The sequence below is a fragment of the Ischnura elegans genome, chromosome X (assembly GCF_921293095.1).
Source record: "Ischnura elegans chromosome X, ioIscEleg1.1, whole genome shotgun sequence".
NCBI classification, from domain to species: Eukaryota; Metazoa; Arthropoda; class Insecta; order Odonata; family Coenagrionidae; genus Ischnura; species Ischnura elegans.
Genome location: NC_060259.1, coordinates 7,241,360 through 7,263,274, shown reverse-complemented (window position 1 = coordinate 7,263,274; position 21,915 = coordinate 7,241,360). Strand labels below are relative to the sequence as shown.

The window sequence follows — 21,915 nt, the reverse complement described above, 5'->3', positions numbered from 1 at the left end:
ACAGATGGCACTACTAGTATGCCGTAGAATGCCTCGAAAATATTGCAACTCCCAACAGACATTTTTAACTTACTTGTCTCATTATTGTCCAATTTATAGACATTTGAAAATTGACTTTTGCCAGAATGGCTATTTTTGTTATTTTTTTGAAACGTTAATGAAAAATTAACAGAAAAAATTGAAAGCAGCCAATGGCACGCTAGGAGATTCTCCACTCCACACATATGAGAATCCCTAGAAATACAAGCTTTCTTTTTGATAAGGTTCAAATGATTTTTAAAATTTCTCAGTAAATCTTTTTGTTAATAACTTGGCATAGGTACATGTTGTTTGAAGAAATATTATTATAGTATTCTACCGATTAAGGTAGGTTTCCATGGAGTACGCAAGAAGTGATCTGGGAGCCTCCCTTTCCTTCCAGCACTGCCTTCTTTAACTCACAGTAAGGCCTACTCTCTTTCAATCTATCTAAAAATCCTATTCTTTTCCTTCCCCTTCCTCGTTTCCCTAACATTCTACCCTCTAACACCATTTTCAACATCCCCTCACCGCTAAGCACTAACTCCATCCATACCTTCTGTCTCCTCCGTATCTCATCTAAAAGCTGCCTCTCCTCGCCAACCATATCTAGCACTTCGTCGTTCCTTTTCCTCTCCGTCCATTTCACCCTCTCCATTCTTCTCCATACCCACATCTCGAATGCCTCCAATCTTCTCTCGTCTTCTTTCCTCAGTGTCCACGTTTCCGCACCGTAGAGAGCTACACTCCAGATCAAACTCTTCACTAACCTTTTCTTTAAACTCTTACATAACGATCCTCTTAGAAGCTCCTTCCTGTTCATGAACCCCTCCTTCGCTAATGCTATTCTCTTCCTGATTTCCTTAGTACTGTATCCGTTTTCCTCTAACGTACTGCCTAAATAGTTGAATTGCTCAACCTGCTCAAGTTTTTCACCACCCACCTTTATCTTGAGTCTCACATTCCTCGCTCGTGATGCTTTACAAAACCGCATAACCTTAGTTTTCTTGTGATTAATCCTCATCCCATACTCCTCGCAACGTTCGTATAACGCATCCACTAGAGCCTGAAGCCCCCTGCTGACTGGCTGATCAACGCATGGTCATCTGCGAATCTCACTGATTTGAACATCATTCCTCCCACTTTTATCCCAGCTTCTAACTCATCCCACGCTTCTCTTACCATCTCCTCAGCGTATAAGTTAAAAAGAAGCGGCGATAGAGGACATCCTTGCCTCACACCACGGCCAATGCTTGCCCACCCAGATTCTCCGTCCGCTATCCTCACTTGCGCAGTCTGGGCCATATATAGATTACGAATCAGTCGTCTATCCCTCCAATCTACACCCATTTTCTTCAGAATATCCATTAGCTTTACCCAGTTCACCCTATCAAACGCTTTCTCAAAATCCATGAAACACGCATATACGTCCTGCTCATATTCTAGGTTCCTCTCGACGAGGGACCTCATTATTGCTATTGCATCACGAGTTGACTTCCCTTTTCTGAAACCAAATTGATCTTCGCCCAAATACTCGTTTGCCCTCGCCTCCATTCGTCTGTTCAATATCCTCAGCACCACTTTTGCCGCATGCGATATTAGGCTGATGGTCCTATAATCTCCGCATTCCACAGCTTTCTTCTTTTTCGGAAGCGGATTTAAAACCGTCTTTGAAATCCTCCGGCCAACATCCCTCCTCATAGATCCTGCACACTAGTTCGAAAAACCTTTTCTTACCTTCCTTCCCTAGATTCTTCAGAAGCTCACACGGGATATTTTCCACGCCTACTGCTTTTCTAGCCTTCATATCACAAAGTGCTCTCTCTATTTCCGAATCTAATGTCTCCGGCCCAAGATTATCCTCCTCCACTGCACTTTCCTCCTCTAGAGTCAATCTCTCTGGTCTGTTCATTCCGTCATACAGGTCCTCCACGTATTCCTTCCATCTACTCTGTACCTCTTCTCGCTCGGTTAGCATCCTCCCATCTTTAGCCTTAATTTAAGATATAGCTTGTCCTCTTTTGCCGCCCGATAGCGACTTAACTTTGGCGTACAACGCGCCTACTTCTCCTTCCTTCTGGAACTTTTCCATTTCCTCACACTGTCTTTTCCACCAAGCCTCCCTTGCCTTCTTAGTTTCACGTCGTAATCGATTATTCAGTTCCCTATACATTCTTTTTCCCTGTTCTGTGTCCACGTTCTTCCACTTCCTCCTCTCCTCCATTTCCCTTATCATGTTCTCCGTTATCCACGGCTTCTTTATCCTTCTACTGTCAACGTAACCAATTGACTTCTCCGCCGCTTAGACTATTCCCGTTTTAATATTATCCCATCTTTCCTCAACAGTCTTAGTACTTTCAATCTCCCGTATACTAATGTCCACTAGTTCATGATATTCTCTCTAGGGCATCTACGTTCCATTTCTTCGCCTTCCTAACTTTCATAAGTCTTTTGAATCTTACATTGCATTTCATGAGCACTAGATTGTGGTCCGAATCCGCATCCGCTGCGGGGAAGCTGCGCGAGTTTTTCACACTATTCCTAAACCTCTGTCTTACCATAATGTAGTCTATTTGATATCTCCCCACATCCCCTGGACTTTTCCATGTGTACCTTCGCCCTTTATGATGATTGAAGAAGAATATTTACGGAAAATCATAAGTATTAGTAGTTTGTACAAAATTTCCTGCTAGACATTATTTTATGATTAAGCTTTTGGTTTCACTTATCGTTTTTGATTGGTAACACCAAAGTTGAAAAGAGTTGAATGTTTAGTGGTGGGATGTCTTATTATTTGCTGGATGATTAGAAATAACTAACAATACTCGGGCACATTGTGGTGTCACATGTTTTAATATATACACACATGGAACCGAAAGCTAGAGCATATATAACGTTATAGCAGTACATGGGTACCCCACAAACAAAAATAATTATAGTGTTACCCACCGAAAACACATAAATTATTAGGAGGCCAAGTATCACAAACTAATACTCTCCCTTAATTCTTAGGCTCCAAACTCAAACTTTTTACACAGGAAAAATGTTTCGATATACTTAGCACATCTGCGGTCATAGAGTCCATTGGTGGAGTAATCAACCTTACCTTGTACTCTCAACAAAATCTGGAATAAATTGACGCTTAGTGTCTGTATGCTTTGTCTTGTGGAAAACCCTGTCGATTTCTGTAACAATAACGCCTGTTCGTTGTCTGTTAAGTTGGCTGTTCGTTAGGGTGGTGCGAAAAAACTCAAGTTCCAAATTTCGTGTCATAATAGTGCGGAAAAGTTGCAATACGTTAGTACAAGAAAAACAAAAAAAGAATTATTAAAATCGGACGTCATCTTCCGATCCCGCAAAGCACCTGAAAAAATGACAAAAATGAAAAAAATTGTTTTTTTTTTTTTCGTTGTAAAAAAATTAAATAAAATTTATATCTTTTAACGCTGTAGCAAAAAATGATTACAAATAGCATAGGTTATTATTTATATATGCATATTTATGGCTTTTAACTGTTATTACCGATCGCACAAGATCATTAAAAATGTATAAATTTTGCAATTTTGCCGGTTTTTCAGAGTTGTGTCATAATAACTTAAGGTAATATTTTAGTCTAAAATACATGTTTGATTATGCAGCTCTTCCTTTGTTTATATATGATTTAATAATATTTAAACAACCCAGAACTCGCCCCGAAGAGGAGGCTGCACTTCCGAGTTCTACCCACACCCTCCATCCATCCAACCAATGAGGGTTACTGCTTCTACAATATTTAAATTTTTTGTCCTTCTTTTAAATTTTAACTTTTGAAAACTACTTTGTACTGCGATTTAGTGGTAAGGTCTGGCATAATGGACCTTGATTTGAATTAGCCCTTATGAATCCATCTCTGGATCGATAGCCACAAAGCTCAAGGGATGCCTCCGTTACCAATTTCACACACGGCTCCATTGCTTGCGTGTGATATGGGAAGTTATAATATCCCAATCTTGTTTATCGCCAGATTCAATGAAGGAAGCTATTTCTTCATTAGTATTTATTCTCATAGGAAGAGGTGGAGTAGATAGTTTGACTACATTCCAGTCAATCAATTCTATATGGTCAGTTATTTCGAAGTTCATGGTAGGAGTAATGAAGTTTACGATAGGTTTGCCTTTTGGTTAAGTCTGTCTGGCTTTAAATACTCTTTTTAGCCCTAGCTCTCTAATGTGCCATCTGTAATCAAAAACCATCACCATCAATACATTCTCTTCGTTATCAAAGTTAGAGTTCCGTTCAATAACAGGTAAAACTACTTTCTTTTAATATCCAGGTATGTATCGAGAGGTTTCCTTTGCTCTGTTCACACGAGCCATATAGCATGTGAAAATGGTCCAGTATCCCGGTTTGCTAAGTCATTTGGAAAGTCGCCACTTGTGATTGCTTGACTAATAAGGTATCTTTGGTCCTAGCTCAAAATTTATCTATCAACTTGTAGAATTTCACATTCAATTGTTTGTAAATTCAGTTTGGAAGCTTTCCATAACCATTCATATTAGTCCAATTGGCCCAATAAATGACTTTTGGCCACTTGTTTCACCATCTAAATACTGAAAAATATGACAAAAGTAATTCAATGAAATGAAGTAACCCAACTGCCCACTGCAGCGGGTGTCATTGGTGTTTTCCGAGCTTTCTAATAGTGCAACCTTTCCATCTAATGTTGATGTTCGTGCCATCACAGCAAACTAACTCTAAGAACTCTAATGATACTCCATGATCAGAGAGATCTACATCTACATCTACATAATACCCCGCAAGCCGCCTAAAAGGCGTGTGGCAGGGGGTGTTAGGACACCAGCCGTTTACAGCTATTAAAAAAAAAGAAGTGCTCTAACGAGGTTGGGACAAGCGTTTATTAAAGTCCTTTATTGTTCGGGGGAAAAACGAATTCCCATATCCATCCGTTCGGCAAAAAATCTCTCTTAATTTATCGCTTCTGTCGGACCTGGAAATTTAGTGTGGCTCTAAGATTATGCTCTCTGTGTCGTTCTTAAAGATATCCATTCTTAATTGTTCAAGCAATCTAAGCCTAGCGCGCAGCCTCCGAGTCTCCAACGGCTCCCAGCCTAATTCGCTTAACATCTGGGTAACACTGTCTGTATGCCCGTAGCGGTTTTTGACGAAACGCGCAGCCTTCCTTTGTATCTTATTCAGTTTGCGGATTAAGTCTTTCTGCACTGGATCCCATACGCTCGCTGCATATTAGTGATAAGATAGTATGGAGACCACTATATCTTTAAGAGATCCGGAGCTTGGAGAAACATAACTCAAATACACAAAAGCCGGTTCTTTTATTAGAGATTGGTGTTCCGCTATAACTGTCCGACATTACTCCTTCGCTTCAATCATTTCTATTTCTATGGTATTGTCTACCCTTCCGTCAAAGTATAACCGTGTAGCTCACCTAAATCAAGATGGATTTGCTGTAAATCGCTTATAATATTTTTCTTTTCCCTTTTAATTCTGCATCGGTCAATAAACTTAGAAGTATATTCTTCAGTTATAAACCCAATGTCTACAAGTACACTTGATGCTATAGCAGCAGCTGTACGGTGAGATTAGAGAGCTGATTACGGAGAGAGAGAGAGAGAGAGCTGTGAGGTATTGATCACAGTGAAAAGCTGTACTTTGGAATTTTACCCTCATTTGCCATGGTGATTTATATTTTTTTGGATGTACTAGGCATGTAATCTTCCTTGTCAACAAATTTCTCCTTGATTGTTGAACTTTGCGTTGCGTCATTTAAAACCTTAACATCTTCACTTTCGGTTTCAATATGGTTAACATGCTGCCTTTTTAAAGTGCAATTTTGCCTTTCAATTCTAGTGGTCAGTTTTATTGTCATTTTTGATCTAAAGAGCTAATTAAAACTTCTCAAAAATTATCCACAAGTAATTATTGCAAAACTCTGAAAAATAGGCGAAATTGCAAAATGTATACATTTTTAATGATCTTGTGCGATCGGTAATAACAGTTAAAAGCCATAAATATGCATATATAAATAATAACCTATGCTATTTGTAATCATTTTTTGCTACAGCGTTAAAAGATATAAATTTTATTTAATTTTTTTACAACGAAAAAAAAAAAAACAATTTTTTTCATTTTTGTCATTTTTTCAGGTGCTTTGCGGGATCAGAAGATGATGTCCGATTTTAATAATTCTTTTTTTGTTTTTCTTGTACTAACATATCGCAACTTTTCCGCATTATTACGACACGAAATTTGGAACTTGAGTTTTTTCGCACCACCCTACTGTTCGTTCCCTGTTCCTTGACCAAGAGAGAACAGGCAGGCGACTGTTTCTAGAATGTAAATTGGAACACCTTGTCTGTTCCTTGTCTGTGAGAAAAGGGTTACTTGTCTGTTCACTCCCTGTTTAGGAAGCTGCATTCTCTGTTCCTTACTTGTTGGACCACAGCCAGTGAACAGGTGGGGGACTGTTCGCTGTCTGTCCGTTGCCTGTTTTTTTAGGCTGTTAGTTCCCTGTTCCTTGTGCGAGTGACAACAGCCAGGCGACTGTTGGTAGAATGTAAATCGGAACGCCTAGTCTGTTCCTTGTCTGTGAGAAGATGGTTACTTGTCTGTTCTCTCCCTAGGTGCATACTTTGTTCCCTACCTGTTCGCTGTTGCTAATTTGGACATAATAGACAAGAGATAATTTATGTAAACATAGAATTCAAAGTTGAAATTCATTTGAATGATTGTAAGAAAAACTTTAATTGTGCTTTTCCACATCTTCCATCAGTTATAAAAATCTTGAATAGGTATAGAAAAGCAAGATTTGAAAGCAAGAATAACAGAACAACCACTACACCAACAAATATTTAGCATGTCTTCATCAAAGAAATACTTCCTTAAATTAATACAATTTGGATTCTGAACTATACCAATATAATATGTGTGATTTTAAAAGAGAAACACGCCATTAATGAATATGAATGAACACGATGATTTCACTTCTCACTAACAAACCTACAAGAAACACAGTCCTCTGACAATGTTTGTCGGTTCTTATTGGCGACGTAACACATACGCATTATACATATTAAATACAAATATCAGTAATTCAAAAACTGAAGACACGCAATAATTAATTAAATAAACACACTCAAGAACAAATATCACTTCAAGACTTTCACTATCACTGAATGGATGCACGAATTACTTAATTCAACACTGCGGGCATTTAGCACAAGTTAAATAATACTCAAATAAATAACTGTTTTCTCCACAACCAACAACTTCACCACAATACAGTCGACCATGTGCTCATAAACTGTCCGGATAACGGTTTCGGGTATCGGCGTGATTGTTTGCATTTGCTACCTTCGATAGGTAGGTGGCAGCACCATGCTATCTTTCCTTACCTGTTGAAAACCTGTTCACTGTTTTCTGATCGTACCCTGTATCGTGAAATGGACTATGAACCGGCCCTTGCCTGCTCGTTCCCAGTCTGCTGAAACCACAGGGTATATACCTACTCTTTGGCTGAAACATACAACCAACCGTCCCCTGCCTGTAATTGGCGAAGTAAAGTATTTAACATGCATAAGCCGTGCAGATAGCTGATATATTTTGCGTGCTCACTTCATTAGCCGTCATCCGTGGTTGTTGGTAATCGTGATAATGAATTCAAACGTATATAATTACTGTTTAAGTAGATAATATTTTCTTTGGATTCAATTAAACTTCCTTGTACTCCATTAAATTTGGATTGTTCGTAGGTTGTTCATACTCTGTTCTCTAAATCTCCAACAGGCTCCAAACTGACAGCGAACAGGCATTATTTTTACCAAAATCGATTGGGTGTTTAGTGTCTTTTCACTGTTGTCTGTTCGTTCCCTGTGCGGTGAAACATACTACCAACCGGCTCTGCCTGTTGAGTGCCTGTTCACTGTTGTCTGTTCGTTCCTTGTTTGGTGAAGCGCACAACCAACCTGCCCCTTCCTGTTGAGAGCCTGTTCACTGTTGTCTGTTCGTTCCCAGTTAAGAGTAGGGGCAAATTCAGATTCAAGTTTGGGGGGTTCATGATCTGGTAAAAGAGAGGCATCCTCATGTGTTAACTTTTTTAAAATATCCATTTTAAAGTGCATTTTGGAGCTTAAAATTTCATCTTTATTCTTAACAACCAATGAAATTGAACAATTTAAATATTTTAAATTAATAGTGAAGAAAATTAATAGCAAAAAATACGATTAAACTAAAAAATTTTTTTAAATTAATAAAATTTGGGGGGGTCACGACCCCTGTGATTCCCCCCTAAATCTGCCACTGGTTGGGAGAAGCGGACAGCCAACCAGTCCCTGCCTGTTGAGAACCTGTTCAATGTTGTCTGTTCATTCCCCGTGCGGTGAAACATACAAACAACTGGACCCTGTCTGTTGAGTGCCTGTTCAATGTTGTCTGTTCATTCCCTGTATGGTGAAGCATACAACCAACCGGCCCCTTCCTGTTAAGAGCTTGTTCACTATTGTTCCCGAAATGCTTGTTGCCTGCCTGTTAAGGAACAAGCTGTAAACAGAGTACAAACTGTTGGAAGGCTGTTCGTAAGTTGTTCCTATTTGTATGTGGCCTGAGATTGTTCGTAGGCTGTTTATACTCTGTTCACTAAATCTCCAACAGGCTATCAACAGACTTCAAACAGACAGCGAACAGGCATTGTTGTTACAGAAATCGACAGGGAACCAGGTTGTTGGTACTGTGACTATCATTATATAATGCAGTGGAATCACTTACTTTTAAAAGTTCTGATAGGAATTCTTTGACATAGAATTGGCTTCCTTGGCTGATTCTGTCAATGCCATATACTCTGCCTCTGTACTGGACAGGGCCACAGACTGCTGCGTCTTTGATTCCCAGCTTACAGCACCACCACTGGGTTTAAATACAAACCTAGTGGAGGAGCTTCTGTCTATAGTATAATTGCCCCAATCTGCATCAACAAAGCCTTCAATTTGTGTGCCTCTCTTCCTAAAAGCAAGACAAAAGTCTCAGTAGAACCTTACTCAGCGGAGAACCAAACAAAGTTTCATAAGTGAGGAATTTTCATATATAAGGTTTTCCGGTAAAGGAGCATGAAATCCTTTTCAATAGGGTCAGCTTTGTTTCCTGGATGCACTTTTGGAGGCAAGGCAATGAAGCCTAATAATCTTATTTACTCACAAGCAACATCACAGATGACATATTACCTTAAGAGAAACATAACTCCTGAACAACGTTGCCCACGGTTGAATGTCTTGGTCAAATTCTGGCACTAAGCCGCAGGGCTGTTATACTGCAGAAATTTTGGAATGGTGTTACGAAATGTTCATGGAGAAGCCAATTTTCGAAAAAGTTGGCTCATGAACCGCAGTTTTCAGGAAATTGATTTTACCACCTACATATAGATAAACCAAGATTGGAGGTTGAAGAAATGAGGTACCTGAGGAAAGTCATCCAAATTAACCCCATTAACACGGAGCAAAATTTCACTAATGCATCATGAAGGCTTCACACCTTGTGGGCCTGGGTTCAAGTCCTGGCAGCGGCAGAAACTTATGAGAGATGGCCGTATCCCTGCTTGAGTGTAGTGTGGAGGGAACTTCGAGTGCAACACACTATCCGGCAGATGGGACGTTAAGCCCTGGTTTCCTTGGAGCCTATCATTACAGCCTGGCTAATGCCAACACAGGGTTTCTATCCTCCCGCCCTTATCTCATGGCACAAATGACCCCAGCTGTTGATTAACTCCAAATAATATACCATAGATAATACTGAGTACATGGCACCCGTGATATTCCATAATTAAGATTTTTCTGGTGTTTGATCACTTTATTTAATTGAGCAATTTAAATAACCGCGCAACTGCTGTCAGTGATGAATGAACAAAAATAGATCAAGAGCTCCAAAAAATCTCCTCTCTTTATAATGTTTATGCATTAAAAAAGAATTTTCCCATGAAATTTTACCAATAGTAGATTGAATTTACCGGATATAGCCTCTCTGTCGGGATTCTTCTGGGAATTCAGCGCCGGCACCGTCGATGTAGCTGCATGATTTGTCTTCATGGAATATTTTTCTTTCCCATTTCTGATAACAACACTGAACACTTTTTGTATTTCGATCTTATGGTGCTAAGCCATTCCTGAGTCAAAAGGAACTGCCTTATATATTTTACGTCTTGAAGTTGACTGTAATGATTACGTGATTACGCGAGTTTTTCTCGGAGGGCATTTACAGTAACTCCCGTTCTGGTAAAAATAACTGCTTGCCACCTGGCAGGGCTATGCTAATAGTTATTCAAGGTCAACCATGTTTCATTTAAACCCACTGAGATATAAGTTTGGTCAGTTTTGATCAGCACACCACATAAGCAGCTTTCCCTGGCTCCATTCGTCCTGCAGATGAGGGGTTAGCCCGTGGAATGAGAATCACGTCAATTCTACAAATATGATTCTCTCTTTTGGATGACCTTGGAAGCCTAAATTTTGGTACGGCGGGATTCTTAATGGCTCATTTGGCATTATTTCGCTGGGGCAATGGAAAACATAGCATTGGCAAATCTCTAGAAAATCTTCTGTTGGAGATATATATTCTGTAGTTCATACTTCTGATTAACAATCATCTACTAAAATTACAGTTAATATCTAATAAACAGCATTGCTCATTATTAAAACTTTTTATTCTTTTTTGGCATATCCATGTAATGAGCATACAGTAGGTACTCCTGCTAGTAAGACTAAAATCGGCTCGCAATCTTTTTGTAGAACAGTTCTCTAACAAGTGGTGTAAGTGAGGTATTTTATCTCATTGGACTGAAAAAATATGTTTCTTAACCAAGGCATGATTGAAAAGTTTCTTAACCGAGGTTGGAAATACATAGGTTCATATGGGGTTATTCACGGGACCAAAAAAATCAGCTATAACTGAGGGTCGTATAACCGAGATTCTACTGCATGTATCTGGATGCATACAAACTGATAGATACATTAAACTTCCTATAATTTCCTGATAGCTCAGGCTTTCCTCACATTTGTGTGGCTTACAATGGTCAGTTCCCTCCTCCAATGGTGTAGAAACACTGTTACAATTAGCTAAACTAAATTTTCTTTACAGCTTTTCAATGTAAGCAGCTTGATCCAAAGTGAGACTGTCGTCATATGTTCTTTGGATCCTCATCCCCAACACATTTTTAGCTACACCAAGGTCTTTAATATACAAGTATTGTAAAAGCCTTCAGAGCAACCAGCTACCATTATAACCTTCAACTTCTAACCCCACCTGTAATTAAAATTTGAACACCTTTATAATCAAATTGAGCTACTGATAGAAGGTTGCCTTTAAGTCTGGTGCACACAATACTTTGCTTAGTTTAAAGATAGTCCCATCACTTCTCTCATTCAGTTTCATTTCAACAGTACCCTTACTTTCTACTCTAGCTACGCTACCATCAGCAATGCTACTTGACCACTAATGTTGTCAGTAAAAAAATTCTGAAGAATGACCTGACAAGGAGTCATATAATCAGATGCCCCTGAGTCAAGGAACCAATTGTTACCTTCTCTATCATGATCCACCTTCCAACATAAAAGCTTTTCTCCTTCACTACCCCTGGTGTCACATGAACTCTTTCTTCCACCGTAGCAATTTCGGCTGCGGTTTCTCTCTCTCTCTCTCTCTCTATCTTTCACTTCCCTCTTTGAATCCCATTGATTTTTCCAGGGCAATGTCAAAACAGGTGCCCCACCAGAGCACCATTATAATAAGCAACTGTATTTCTTCTTGGCATCGCTGAATTTCTTTCCAAATTTAGAAATATGTCGCTGGTTATTTGTAGGTGTAGCATCGCTCTTCACCCTTTGAATTACCCACTATACTTCTTCCATCCTGGCTTCTTCCATGCCAATTCTGCCCCTTTCGCTAACCAGCTGCTAATGTGAGTAATTTATTTCTTTCTTCAACCTTCAGATGCAACATTTCCCTTAAGTCTTGTTCTTTTCTTTCTATTTCCACTTTATTCTCTTTTCTTCCAGAAATAATTTGGAATTCACCACCTTCTAATCCATGGCCTGGTTGTCTTGTTCCAGTACCCCACTTCTGCCCTTCATATGCCTTGGAAAGGTGATCATAACATGAAGACCACGTAATATTTTTCATTGCTATGTACTGATATTCCAGATATTTCTACTTCATTACACAGGCTCTGAACCTTATCAATATGCCTCCTCTAACAAATATCATCCTATTTTTTCATGGATGCACAGTTCCTCCAAGAATGTGATCACATGCATCATTCCCAAATTGCAGCACATTCTTTTCAGTCTCTTCCAGGCTTCCTTTGGCATTTTTTAATGCCTGCCACGTACTGATCTTCGACATACTGCGTGATCAGATTCTTTGCATAAGAGTTCTTAAGTAATTGCTTTTGAAAAACACCATTTGCTTCAATATCCACACCGGGATCTACAGCTTCCCACAGTCTCTCAGTTTCTAGTAATCCTTGTATCCTTGTTGCCATATTTCATTATTATTATTTTTATCCCCTTAACGGGAAAATCGCAATCCTCTCTCCTTCGTCTCGCTCATTATGCGAAACTTGAAGTTTTCCAATCATCCAAAAAACCACACCTCACTTTCAACAATCTACTCTTGTAAACTCACACATAAATAATAAAAACAAAACAGATTGTCCTTTCAGCAGTTTAGAAACAATCATGGCCCATGACCCAATAAAACAGAGGCTAGAGAGAAAAGATGGCATGGGACACAACCTCGTGGTACTTTTGAATGCATCTTTATTACAACCGCACCTTGTGCGGGAATCAACAGAGTAACGATACACAGACAAACAAAAGAACAGTAATAGGTGAATGTAAAAAAGAAATGTGCCGAAGCTATACTGCCCAACAGAAGTCAACTTTTTCAATAAATATTAGAATTTTTATCACACTCGCAAGCTCTCCATATTGGTTTATGGATTGTTTATACTAATTTCCTCTTGTTGGCTTTCACTAGCAAATCTTTCAGCTCTGTTACAAATGTGGTTTTTCCCGGTTGCAACCTTACCCATGGGTAAAAATATATTCGACCCAGCCTTAAAATAAAACTTCTGACTGGTATGCCAATAAATCCTTTTAGAATTAATCTGCCTTTTGTAGGTTGGGGAGTTAGTTTTTAGAAACTACTACAGCGGCTGGATATCAGTGCTAGTTCGACCAGGTAGCAGCTCATCTGCTGAGGGTTTGGATGAGTCACGCCCTGATCGCTCCAAGCATCCCTCATCCTCTTGGTGCATGTCTGTTGGGCGCAAGACTTTAATGCCACTACCTCACCAGGAGATTGGAAGCCATGATCTTGTCTCTGTGGTCGCCACTGAGGTGAGTACTCTTACATCTAGCTAAAAATAGCGTCATCCAAAAGTATTACATTTTATTTTATGCCTTACCTAGTTTTTGCGAGGTGCATTTTATTTATGGAAAAGAGAAACAATTTCCATAAATTAAATTTTTTTAGTAAACAAGTCATCATTTGGTAGTAAATAATTCCAGAAAAAGTAATAAATAGGTAAATTATTTTAAATTAACATCAATCATAATGATGAATAACATACCTGTGGAGTTATTTTCTAGTAGAAATTCAGCCAAGGCTGAGAAAGAGCTGGACCTGAACACCAAGCATTTCACTAAGTAGTTCTAGTTTTGTGAAGAAACTACCCAGAACTCACCACGAGGAAGTGGCTACCATTGAGTTCCATCTGTGTCCCCCCAACCACCCTTTCAAAGTTCACCATTGTGTAAGCATGAGTGGCAGCTCGTGAGTCAATTGCTGGAAGGGGCACACTCCACCGGGGGGTCAAAATTTTTTTATATTTTGTGTATTTTAGTGAGTTTGTAAGGCAATCCAGACACCATTATGACTCACTAATACACAAAACAATCACTAACCATAAAACACTAACAAGCACTAACTCGATTAACTCAACTACAAATAGGTCTACTTATATTAAAAGAATTTACACAAAAAGTCAACTGGTCACCAAAACAAGGTATTCTGCAGCACTGCAACACCAAGAATATACGGCCGCCGGCCGGCGTGGCGATGTCAACTCACAAGATACATCGCTCTGCGTATGCTCGGGCGGCATCCCAACACTTCCATAAGGCACAAGCTTAGACGCATCATAGCACCAGCAGCCCCCACCACTACCACTCTTCATATAACTGCATGTTAATGGATTGGGTTGTTCTGGCCAGTGCCCCACGGCTACAAATGCAAACTTCTCGCGCTAATTTTGAGTGTTTTTCCTACATTTTCGATGCATGCGATTGAAAAAACACTTTGGTTAATTACATGTGTATTTATAATTGAATGGGTATTTAATTTTTTGTTCCTTTTTCAAATCTTTGGGAGGGGCAGCGTGTGAGAGTCCTTAAAGGGCAAGCTGCCACTGGTAAGCACATCATTTACACTCACAAAATTATATTGTGATTTATTTTCGAATTTTGGCTGAATTTCTCTGTCTCTAATGCACGACAATGCCCATCCATGCCTATGCTCCGTACTACAGATGGATTTTGATGCCACCGTGATCATTTGTTCATCCTCAGGTACTGCCGCCGCTGCGTCGAAACTAGTTGTATCACGAAAATAAATTGGTGGATTAATTCAAAGTTTGTTCGTATTAATTATTGAAATGAACTTCCACAAAGTTGAGCCTGAGACTATAGAGATTAATGGCTTTCCTATTTTGAGGTATCGATTCAGCGATTAAGTACGCTAAGGAAATGGCTTTTTATGGTGCTACATTTATTTTGGGGAAATGAGACGAGACGATTGAGACTGAGACAAGACGATTGAGACCGAGACGAGACGATTGAGACCAAGACGAGACGAGACTCGAGATGATACCCGAGTGCGGAAAACGAGGCTGGGACGAGACTGTCACCAGTCTCGTCTTGTCTTGTGGCGACACTAGTTCACACAAATCTTTTGATGTTGCAAACCTGGATTACTTATGTGGTCACTGGTCCTAACGACATATGAAAAAAATTGGAATTGGATGACTTTTATGCATTAGCTTATGCTTTATTCGAATGTTGTAGTAACTATAAGACATGAGTCACTGTTACGAATGTAGAGGGAAGAATCAGTGTACCAAATTCATCACAATTCATTGTTAAAATTGTAGATGAATAATTTTTCAATTGAATCATTTTCGTCTTTCCTTCATTCTCTGACGTGAAATGAGCTGTCAAGAATACCTATTGTATTTACATACATAGGCGGATCCAGGGGGGGGGCACGGGGGCACGTGCCCCCCCCAGACCCTCAAAAATATGCAAGATTTTTAATACGGTCCCATTATCATTGCGTTCGTTTTGTATTACGAGGTATCCTTGTGCCCCACCCAGAACAAAATCCTGGATACGGCCTTGCTTGTGCCCCTCCCAGAAAAAAATCCTGGATCCGCCCCTGTTTACATAATTATAGGAACTGTAATTTCCTGTGGCTAACAAATCTATAGCTATGCTTCAGCATAAAACAAGGTCAGAATTTATGATAATGAGCTTAACATCATTGAAAATTATTAATGAGGGAAATTTCATGGTTGAAAGGAAAAATTTATTTCACCAAATTGACTGTAGTAACGAGATGCAATTTCTTACTGACGTGTATGTAAACTAAACAGGATATTTCGCAGAATTTTTTGGCCCCGCTGAGAATAAACCGCTGTTTCTAATAGTAAATGTACAAAATACATCACGCATTGATGTACTTTAGGAAATGCAGCGTAAATGCATTTTGCTTGCAAGAAATTACTTTTTTATAACATCGGAACGAAATATTCAAGGGAAATATTATCATGATATTGACGTAGTAGTTCTAATAGAAATGAGTTCATTTACTATTAAAGACTACGTTGCGTTCTGCACATCAAGCGTGAATCAGTTCCCTTCTCTGAGCGTGTAGATGAAGTAGACCAAAATTCGGCTCAGAAGCACGGAGTACATATCACACGCAAAATGCAGCAAGGGACATACATTTGACGAATACTGCACGGCGGCTGCTGGCGAACTGATGGCAACAGACTCAGCGACTCTGCCCCTCCTCTCGCATGCTGAGACTCACTCAGTGGCTGAAGGCAAAGTAAACGGGAGAACGCTGCTACCGAGGAGAACGCAAAAATAGCGTGCGTTGGTTAGGATGGATTGACTTAGTGTCGTTATTATGAGGAGTACATTAAATTGGTATGGATTAACATGAAGATAAAAGATTATTTCTTAAAAAGTACATAAATAATTTTGGGTTCCGTCATCATACGTAGCAGGCAGCCAATTTTGCCGAATTTAGTGTTTTTTCCGTGGTCAAAATTGCAGCAAGAAAAACGAGAAATGAAAAATTACGATGTAAATTTTAAATATCGATGTCTCTTCTTCGTAAATGACCAATCAAATGTTATGTGGATAAAATAGCAGAGTTCTCAGACGAATACGTCCAGACGTCTGCAGCGTAGTTTTTGGCTGAGGTATCCAGGATCCTATTTGGTGGAAAAAGAAGGCAAGCCATGTCCCAAATTAAGTCTAAAGATGGAAGGGCGCTAACCAAGCGAGGTGCAAATTAGATGGAAGGAATACGTGGAGGATCTGTATGGCGGAAGAAACAGGCCGAAGAGATTGACTTAAGAGGAGGGAAGTGCAGTGGAGGAGGATAATCTTGTACCGGGAATGTTAGATGTGGAAATCGAGAGAGCCCTTTTTTGATATGAAGGCTAGGAAAGCAGTGGGCGTGGAAAATGTACTGTGTGCCCTTCTGAAGAATTTTGGGGTGGATAGTAAGAAAAGGTTTTTCCAGCTAGTGCATTGGATCTATGGGGAGAGATGACGGCCGGAGGATTTTGTGAAAATGGTTCCAATTCCACTGCCAAAAAAAGAAATCTACAGCCGATGTCCCACGGTCAAATTTGCATCAAAATATTTGCATCAAAATTTTTGTCCAAAAATTTTGATGCAAATATTTTTATGCAACTGGACGGGGGTGTCCCAAGATGCATCTCATTTTGATCAAAAACAAACAAAAGACGATATTTATGTAAACCTTAGACCATATAAGAACTAGACCCACCATTCCCCACCCCTACCCATGTCTCGCCGTGTGGCCAACATCTCCCCTCCGCTCCCTTCCTTCCCCACCCACTTTTAAAGCGACGTGACGTCACGGTTGGGACGCTCATCGTCGTAGCGCATGGCTACGAATGGGGATTCACTGTATCACTGCGGTATTCTGACCATTTTCTTCGCAATTTGTCAATTAAAAGTACTAATATTTATTGTGTTATGTACGAGAAGTATTCTCTCAGCCATGGTTGGATTGGTGAACTTACAATTAATGAACAGTGGCATTATTCGGCATTGGCAGCGACGAAAAAATATTGCGGCAGTAAAATGAAGACAAAGCCCTTTGTAAACTTCCGCAGATTTTTGTCTTATCTTGTTAGCGATCTAGCATCATTCGGAACATCGTTATAAAAACTTGAAATCTTGCACAAAAGTTGTAAATGGGGGGAATTTTAGAGAGGAAAAGGGTCATGGTGTAAAGAATTTTCGGGTCGTCCACGAAGTAACGCGGCAACGCCTTCGCATATAGTAATTTTTAAACGGTCAATTATGCGATGCAAATTGAACTGCGCGCTAGCGCTACTAAAAAGGAATTCAACAAATCAGAATTCATATTACCGTATATCTCCGAATATAGTCCCCCCCCGAATATAGTCCCCCCCCCCAATTTTGAGACCTCAGTTTTGGGAAAAATTTTAAAATGTAAAGGAAGGCAATTTGTCTGTGGTTAGCAAGTTAAGATTCTAGATTCGATAAAAACTATTATTTTCTGTGAAGATTAAGAACAAATCTGTTCACATATTTTCCATCACAACAAAATAACTATACCTAAAACATGTTGTGATCCATTGCATGCATCAGTAATTTATAGTTCCTTAACCAGATGTAATGAAGAAATGAGAATTTTTTTTAAGTATCCAAGGCTATTGTATTTTTTAAACCTTCACAAATTATTAATATTTTTGATTTCCAAATGACTACAGACAATGTCAATATATAAGCTTTAACTTAAAGCCCATAAACAGTATTGCATTTGGCCCTGAAACTTCCTTAGATCCAGTGTAACACACCCATCAACTCATCACAAATCCAAGTGACCTGAAGAATTTAGGAAATCTAAATAAAATTGTGTTAAATAAATTATAAATATTATAAAAATATTGCTATCAAATGCCTGCTAAGCAAAACAATTAAACTACAGGACTTACAAATATCAAAGTAATAAAATTAAGAAATAAACTTTTTCCAACAAACATTAAAACTGAAAAAAAATTATATCAATTTTCAATGCCTCGTCGCGAATCATTGCATAAGTTACACAAAGAGCTTCTGCTCTGCATTTGCGCACAAATTCGACGATATTTTCCTCTAATTCTTTGAATCTGCCGCGTCGAGACCCCCGAAATGACTTCCGCGATGTATTAGCGCTTTGCTAGCGCTGTAAATACTATGATTTACGGCGTATTCTGCAACGGCTATTTTTAAATTGGAATCGAAACTCCGTCTTTGAAGGCCTCTAATCTGCGGCAGGATTGATCCTCATCTTTCTACTTGATCCATCACCTCACTGTTGAACGTAAAATTATTTTTAATAAAGAAAATATCGCGGAAATAATTGCGAAACGTTATGCGACGTTATTTATCGATCCTATTTACCCTGACGAATTGAAGATATTCCTCAATAAATTGATTACACTTTCGATGCTGAGTCGCTGTATTTCGATCAAATGCAGTAATGCCGGCGCTTCTGGTTTAAAGTCGTCGATTATTGCGCCTTTTCAGAAACAAATGCATCACCTATTGCGCATTCTTGTTCTGTGAAGGCGGTAAAAGCAGTGGTTGTAAACACGAACCGCACGGACGTATAGTAGCTACGGACGCAATGAAATGCTAAATCGTCACGAAAGGTTCACTTTATCTGTTTATTTTTCGCAATTATTTAAATCGTGTAGTTATTAAATGAGCGACGGGTACATATACTATTGATTCAATTCTAGTGTTCGATTAATGTAATGATAGTGTGTGTTTAGTTTTCATTTTAATTATTTACTGTTTTGCGTCATTAAGTGATCAGTGTCGATTGAATTATTCTAACAATACTTTTCCAAGAAAAATTAGCGGCTACCCGATGGATTCCGTGAAAACGCATATTCGATATGCTATTTGAATCGGAATAATCGTATCTGTACAACATTTGTGGTAAAAATTGTCTTAATTTCCGGTAAAACGTGGCAGTATTTACTAATATCTCCGATTATAATCCTCATAAATATACTCAAATAGAAAGACTACGAGAACATTAGCCATTATGCCGTTATTTATTACTTTATGGTCACCTTTAGTATGCTAAATTGGATTACACTCGATTATAGTCCCCCCCCCCCTTACTTTTCCGCGGCCATTTTTGGAAAAAAAGGGGGGACTATATTCGGAGGTATACGGTATTTAGGCAAGTAATTTAGTTATTTCATAAATGCATAATTTTTTACTTAGCAGACAGCTCTCGTGTTATTTATATTTTGCGATGGTGGAAAAAGGCCTAGCGCCGGCTTTGCAAGTGACACCTACGATTTACGTACGCTACGGAAAATTCTGGGAATAAATAATATGTACCTATTAACATATTTATAATTAGAAAGAAAGAGAGGATTGGATGAAAATAATTTTAAAGATAAATTTGCTTTAAAACAATCAATTATATTTAATTCATTGAATAACTTAATAAATATATTCTTGTAATTTTGTGCGTACATATGTACTTACCGAGTTTTCAATGAAATTTCTTAAAAATACTTATGACATGATTTTATTTTTTAGATTTTTGTCATAATGCGTTATAAAAGAGGATGCAAATTCAAATATGGTCTAAGAAGTGAATCTCATTTTATTTAAAAAAATCCAGGAGCGATTACTTTGTCTAATTATTGAAATGTAACGGGTAATTTTCTATTTTTCACGGCAGTAGGAATGATATTTCGAAGCACTTGGAGACACAAGAGCATAAAAGATATTTAAATACTTCTGCATCTTCCTCCAAAATACAGAAATTTATAATAAAAACGAAGAAAAGAAACTTGCATCAGCAGAAGGATGTCTTTCCATGCCAGTTTTCATAGTCATTCCTTCAAATCTAAGGCCTGTACATCACAAGTTATCAAATTGGTTTTGCAGCGCACATGATACACAACGCCGTACAAACAGCTGCTGTTTTGCTGCCCGCAGATGTGGAAAATTTTCTCATTAAAATATATATTTCTATTTCTACATTACACTGTGCGTCTTCAAATGATGTAAGAATTTTGTGAAACTGCGGAAGTCGCATGTATAAGAAAATACTTGGTTACTATAAAACGCGCTAGTTACCTCTTTCGTCAGCTGTAGATAGAATTTTTAAATTATACCACACCATGAATTCCTACTTTCTATATCAGGCTTTATGCCCTAGAATTGTAAAAGAGAGTTTTGAAAAAGAATCCTCAAATTTAGCTAGAGTTTAAAAACAATCAATCACCTTTTTTTAAAATGCTATTGAAGTTATTGAGGGTGATAAAATTTTGGTAATCGAAGTAGTGAATGAAGTTTAAAATATCTGAATCAAAAGCGGTCAGAAAGTCAAAGTGGTCGACTAAAATCTCTATGACTTTGACCCCCATTATGACTTTCGGAGGTCAAAATAAATTGTTGTACGGATGAATGATCTGCGTAACCGACTTTGGCACCCTTCCAAACCTATGGTTTGACACGTTGGTTGTCATGATGGCCAGACATTTAACTCTATGACCTTTGACCCCCATTGAGACCTCGGTGGTCAAAAAATCAACAATATGGATCTATTAGCTGAAAAATCGACTTTGGCACCCTTCAAAACATATGGTTCGAAACCTGGGTGTCACGATGGCCGGACGTTTATCTCTATGGCCTTTGACCTCCGTATTAACCTTGGAGGTCAATTAGTGAATAATACGGGTATTTGGACAATACCAATGACTTGGGTGCCCCATAAAATCCATGGATCGACACCTTTGTTGGTATGCTATTCTTTTTGCCACCCTTATGACCTTGACGGTGACCTTACTGGGTCAACGGTTGAATTTTCGTAAATGAAAGTGTTTTTTTTTCGGGTTTCTTGTGTCCGAAAACCCAGGAATGGACATTTTGGTCAATGAAATTCAGACATTTTCAATCTCGATTTTTTACATTAAAACCACATAAGGCAAATTAAAATTTTTGGTTTGGACCCACATTGTGAGGTCAAAAGGTCAAAATTGTAAATTTTTGCTTAAACTAAACAAAACTTAGGACCTTTCCCCACAAGTGTGCCAATTTTCATGAATATTGCTCGATGCAAAGTTACTCAAATTACGGGTTAAAAATGACACACGACCGTTGGGACAGTCTTAATATTCATTTTCTAGGAATGTCACCGTTAGGTTAATCTACTTGTAATAAGTAATATTTCTAAAATAATTTTGCCTTTTTATGGACCCCTCCCTTCATCCTATGTGAGATATCGTGGGATTTTGCTCCACGCCTTCTTGCTAATCTCACGTAGGATATTTCAAAATGCGTATTTTCAGTGTAAATACGTTAATCTAGGCTTAATTGTGTTGGGCTCATAAATAAAACGATTTGTTTAATTGTTTTTATTGAAGATTACCGAGATCGCAATAAACTGGTTTTTGCGGAAAAAATTACGTGATACTTTCCAGAACCCCTTCTTTTTACCTAGAGGGGGTGAAGCCATGGTCTAGGGGGAGGA

At 38.6% G+C, this 21,915-nt stretch overlaps 1 protein-coding gene across 2 annotated transcripts in view; it reads left to right on the top strand.

Annotated features, from left to right (window-relative positions):
- The window catches only part of LOC124171394 (nicolin-1-like), a 93,160-nt gene that overhangs the window by 13,027 nt on the left and 58,218 nt on the right, over positions 1-21,915 (top strand). For both annotated transcript variants that reach the window (XM_046550568.1, XM_046550567.1), the window contains exon 3: positions 13,200-13,418. In XM_046550568.1, the coding sequence (XP_046406524.1) occupies positions 13,200-13,418 (219 nt within the window). The remainder of the gene's footprint in view (positions 1-13,199; positions 13,419-21,915) is intronic.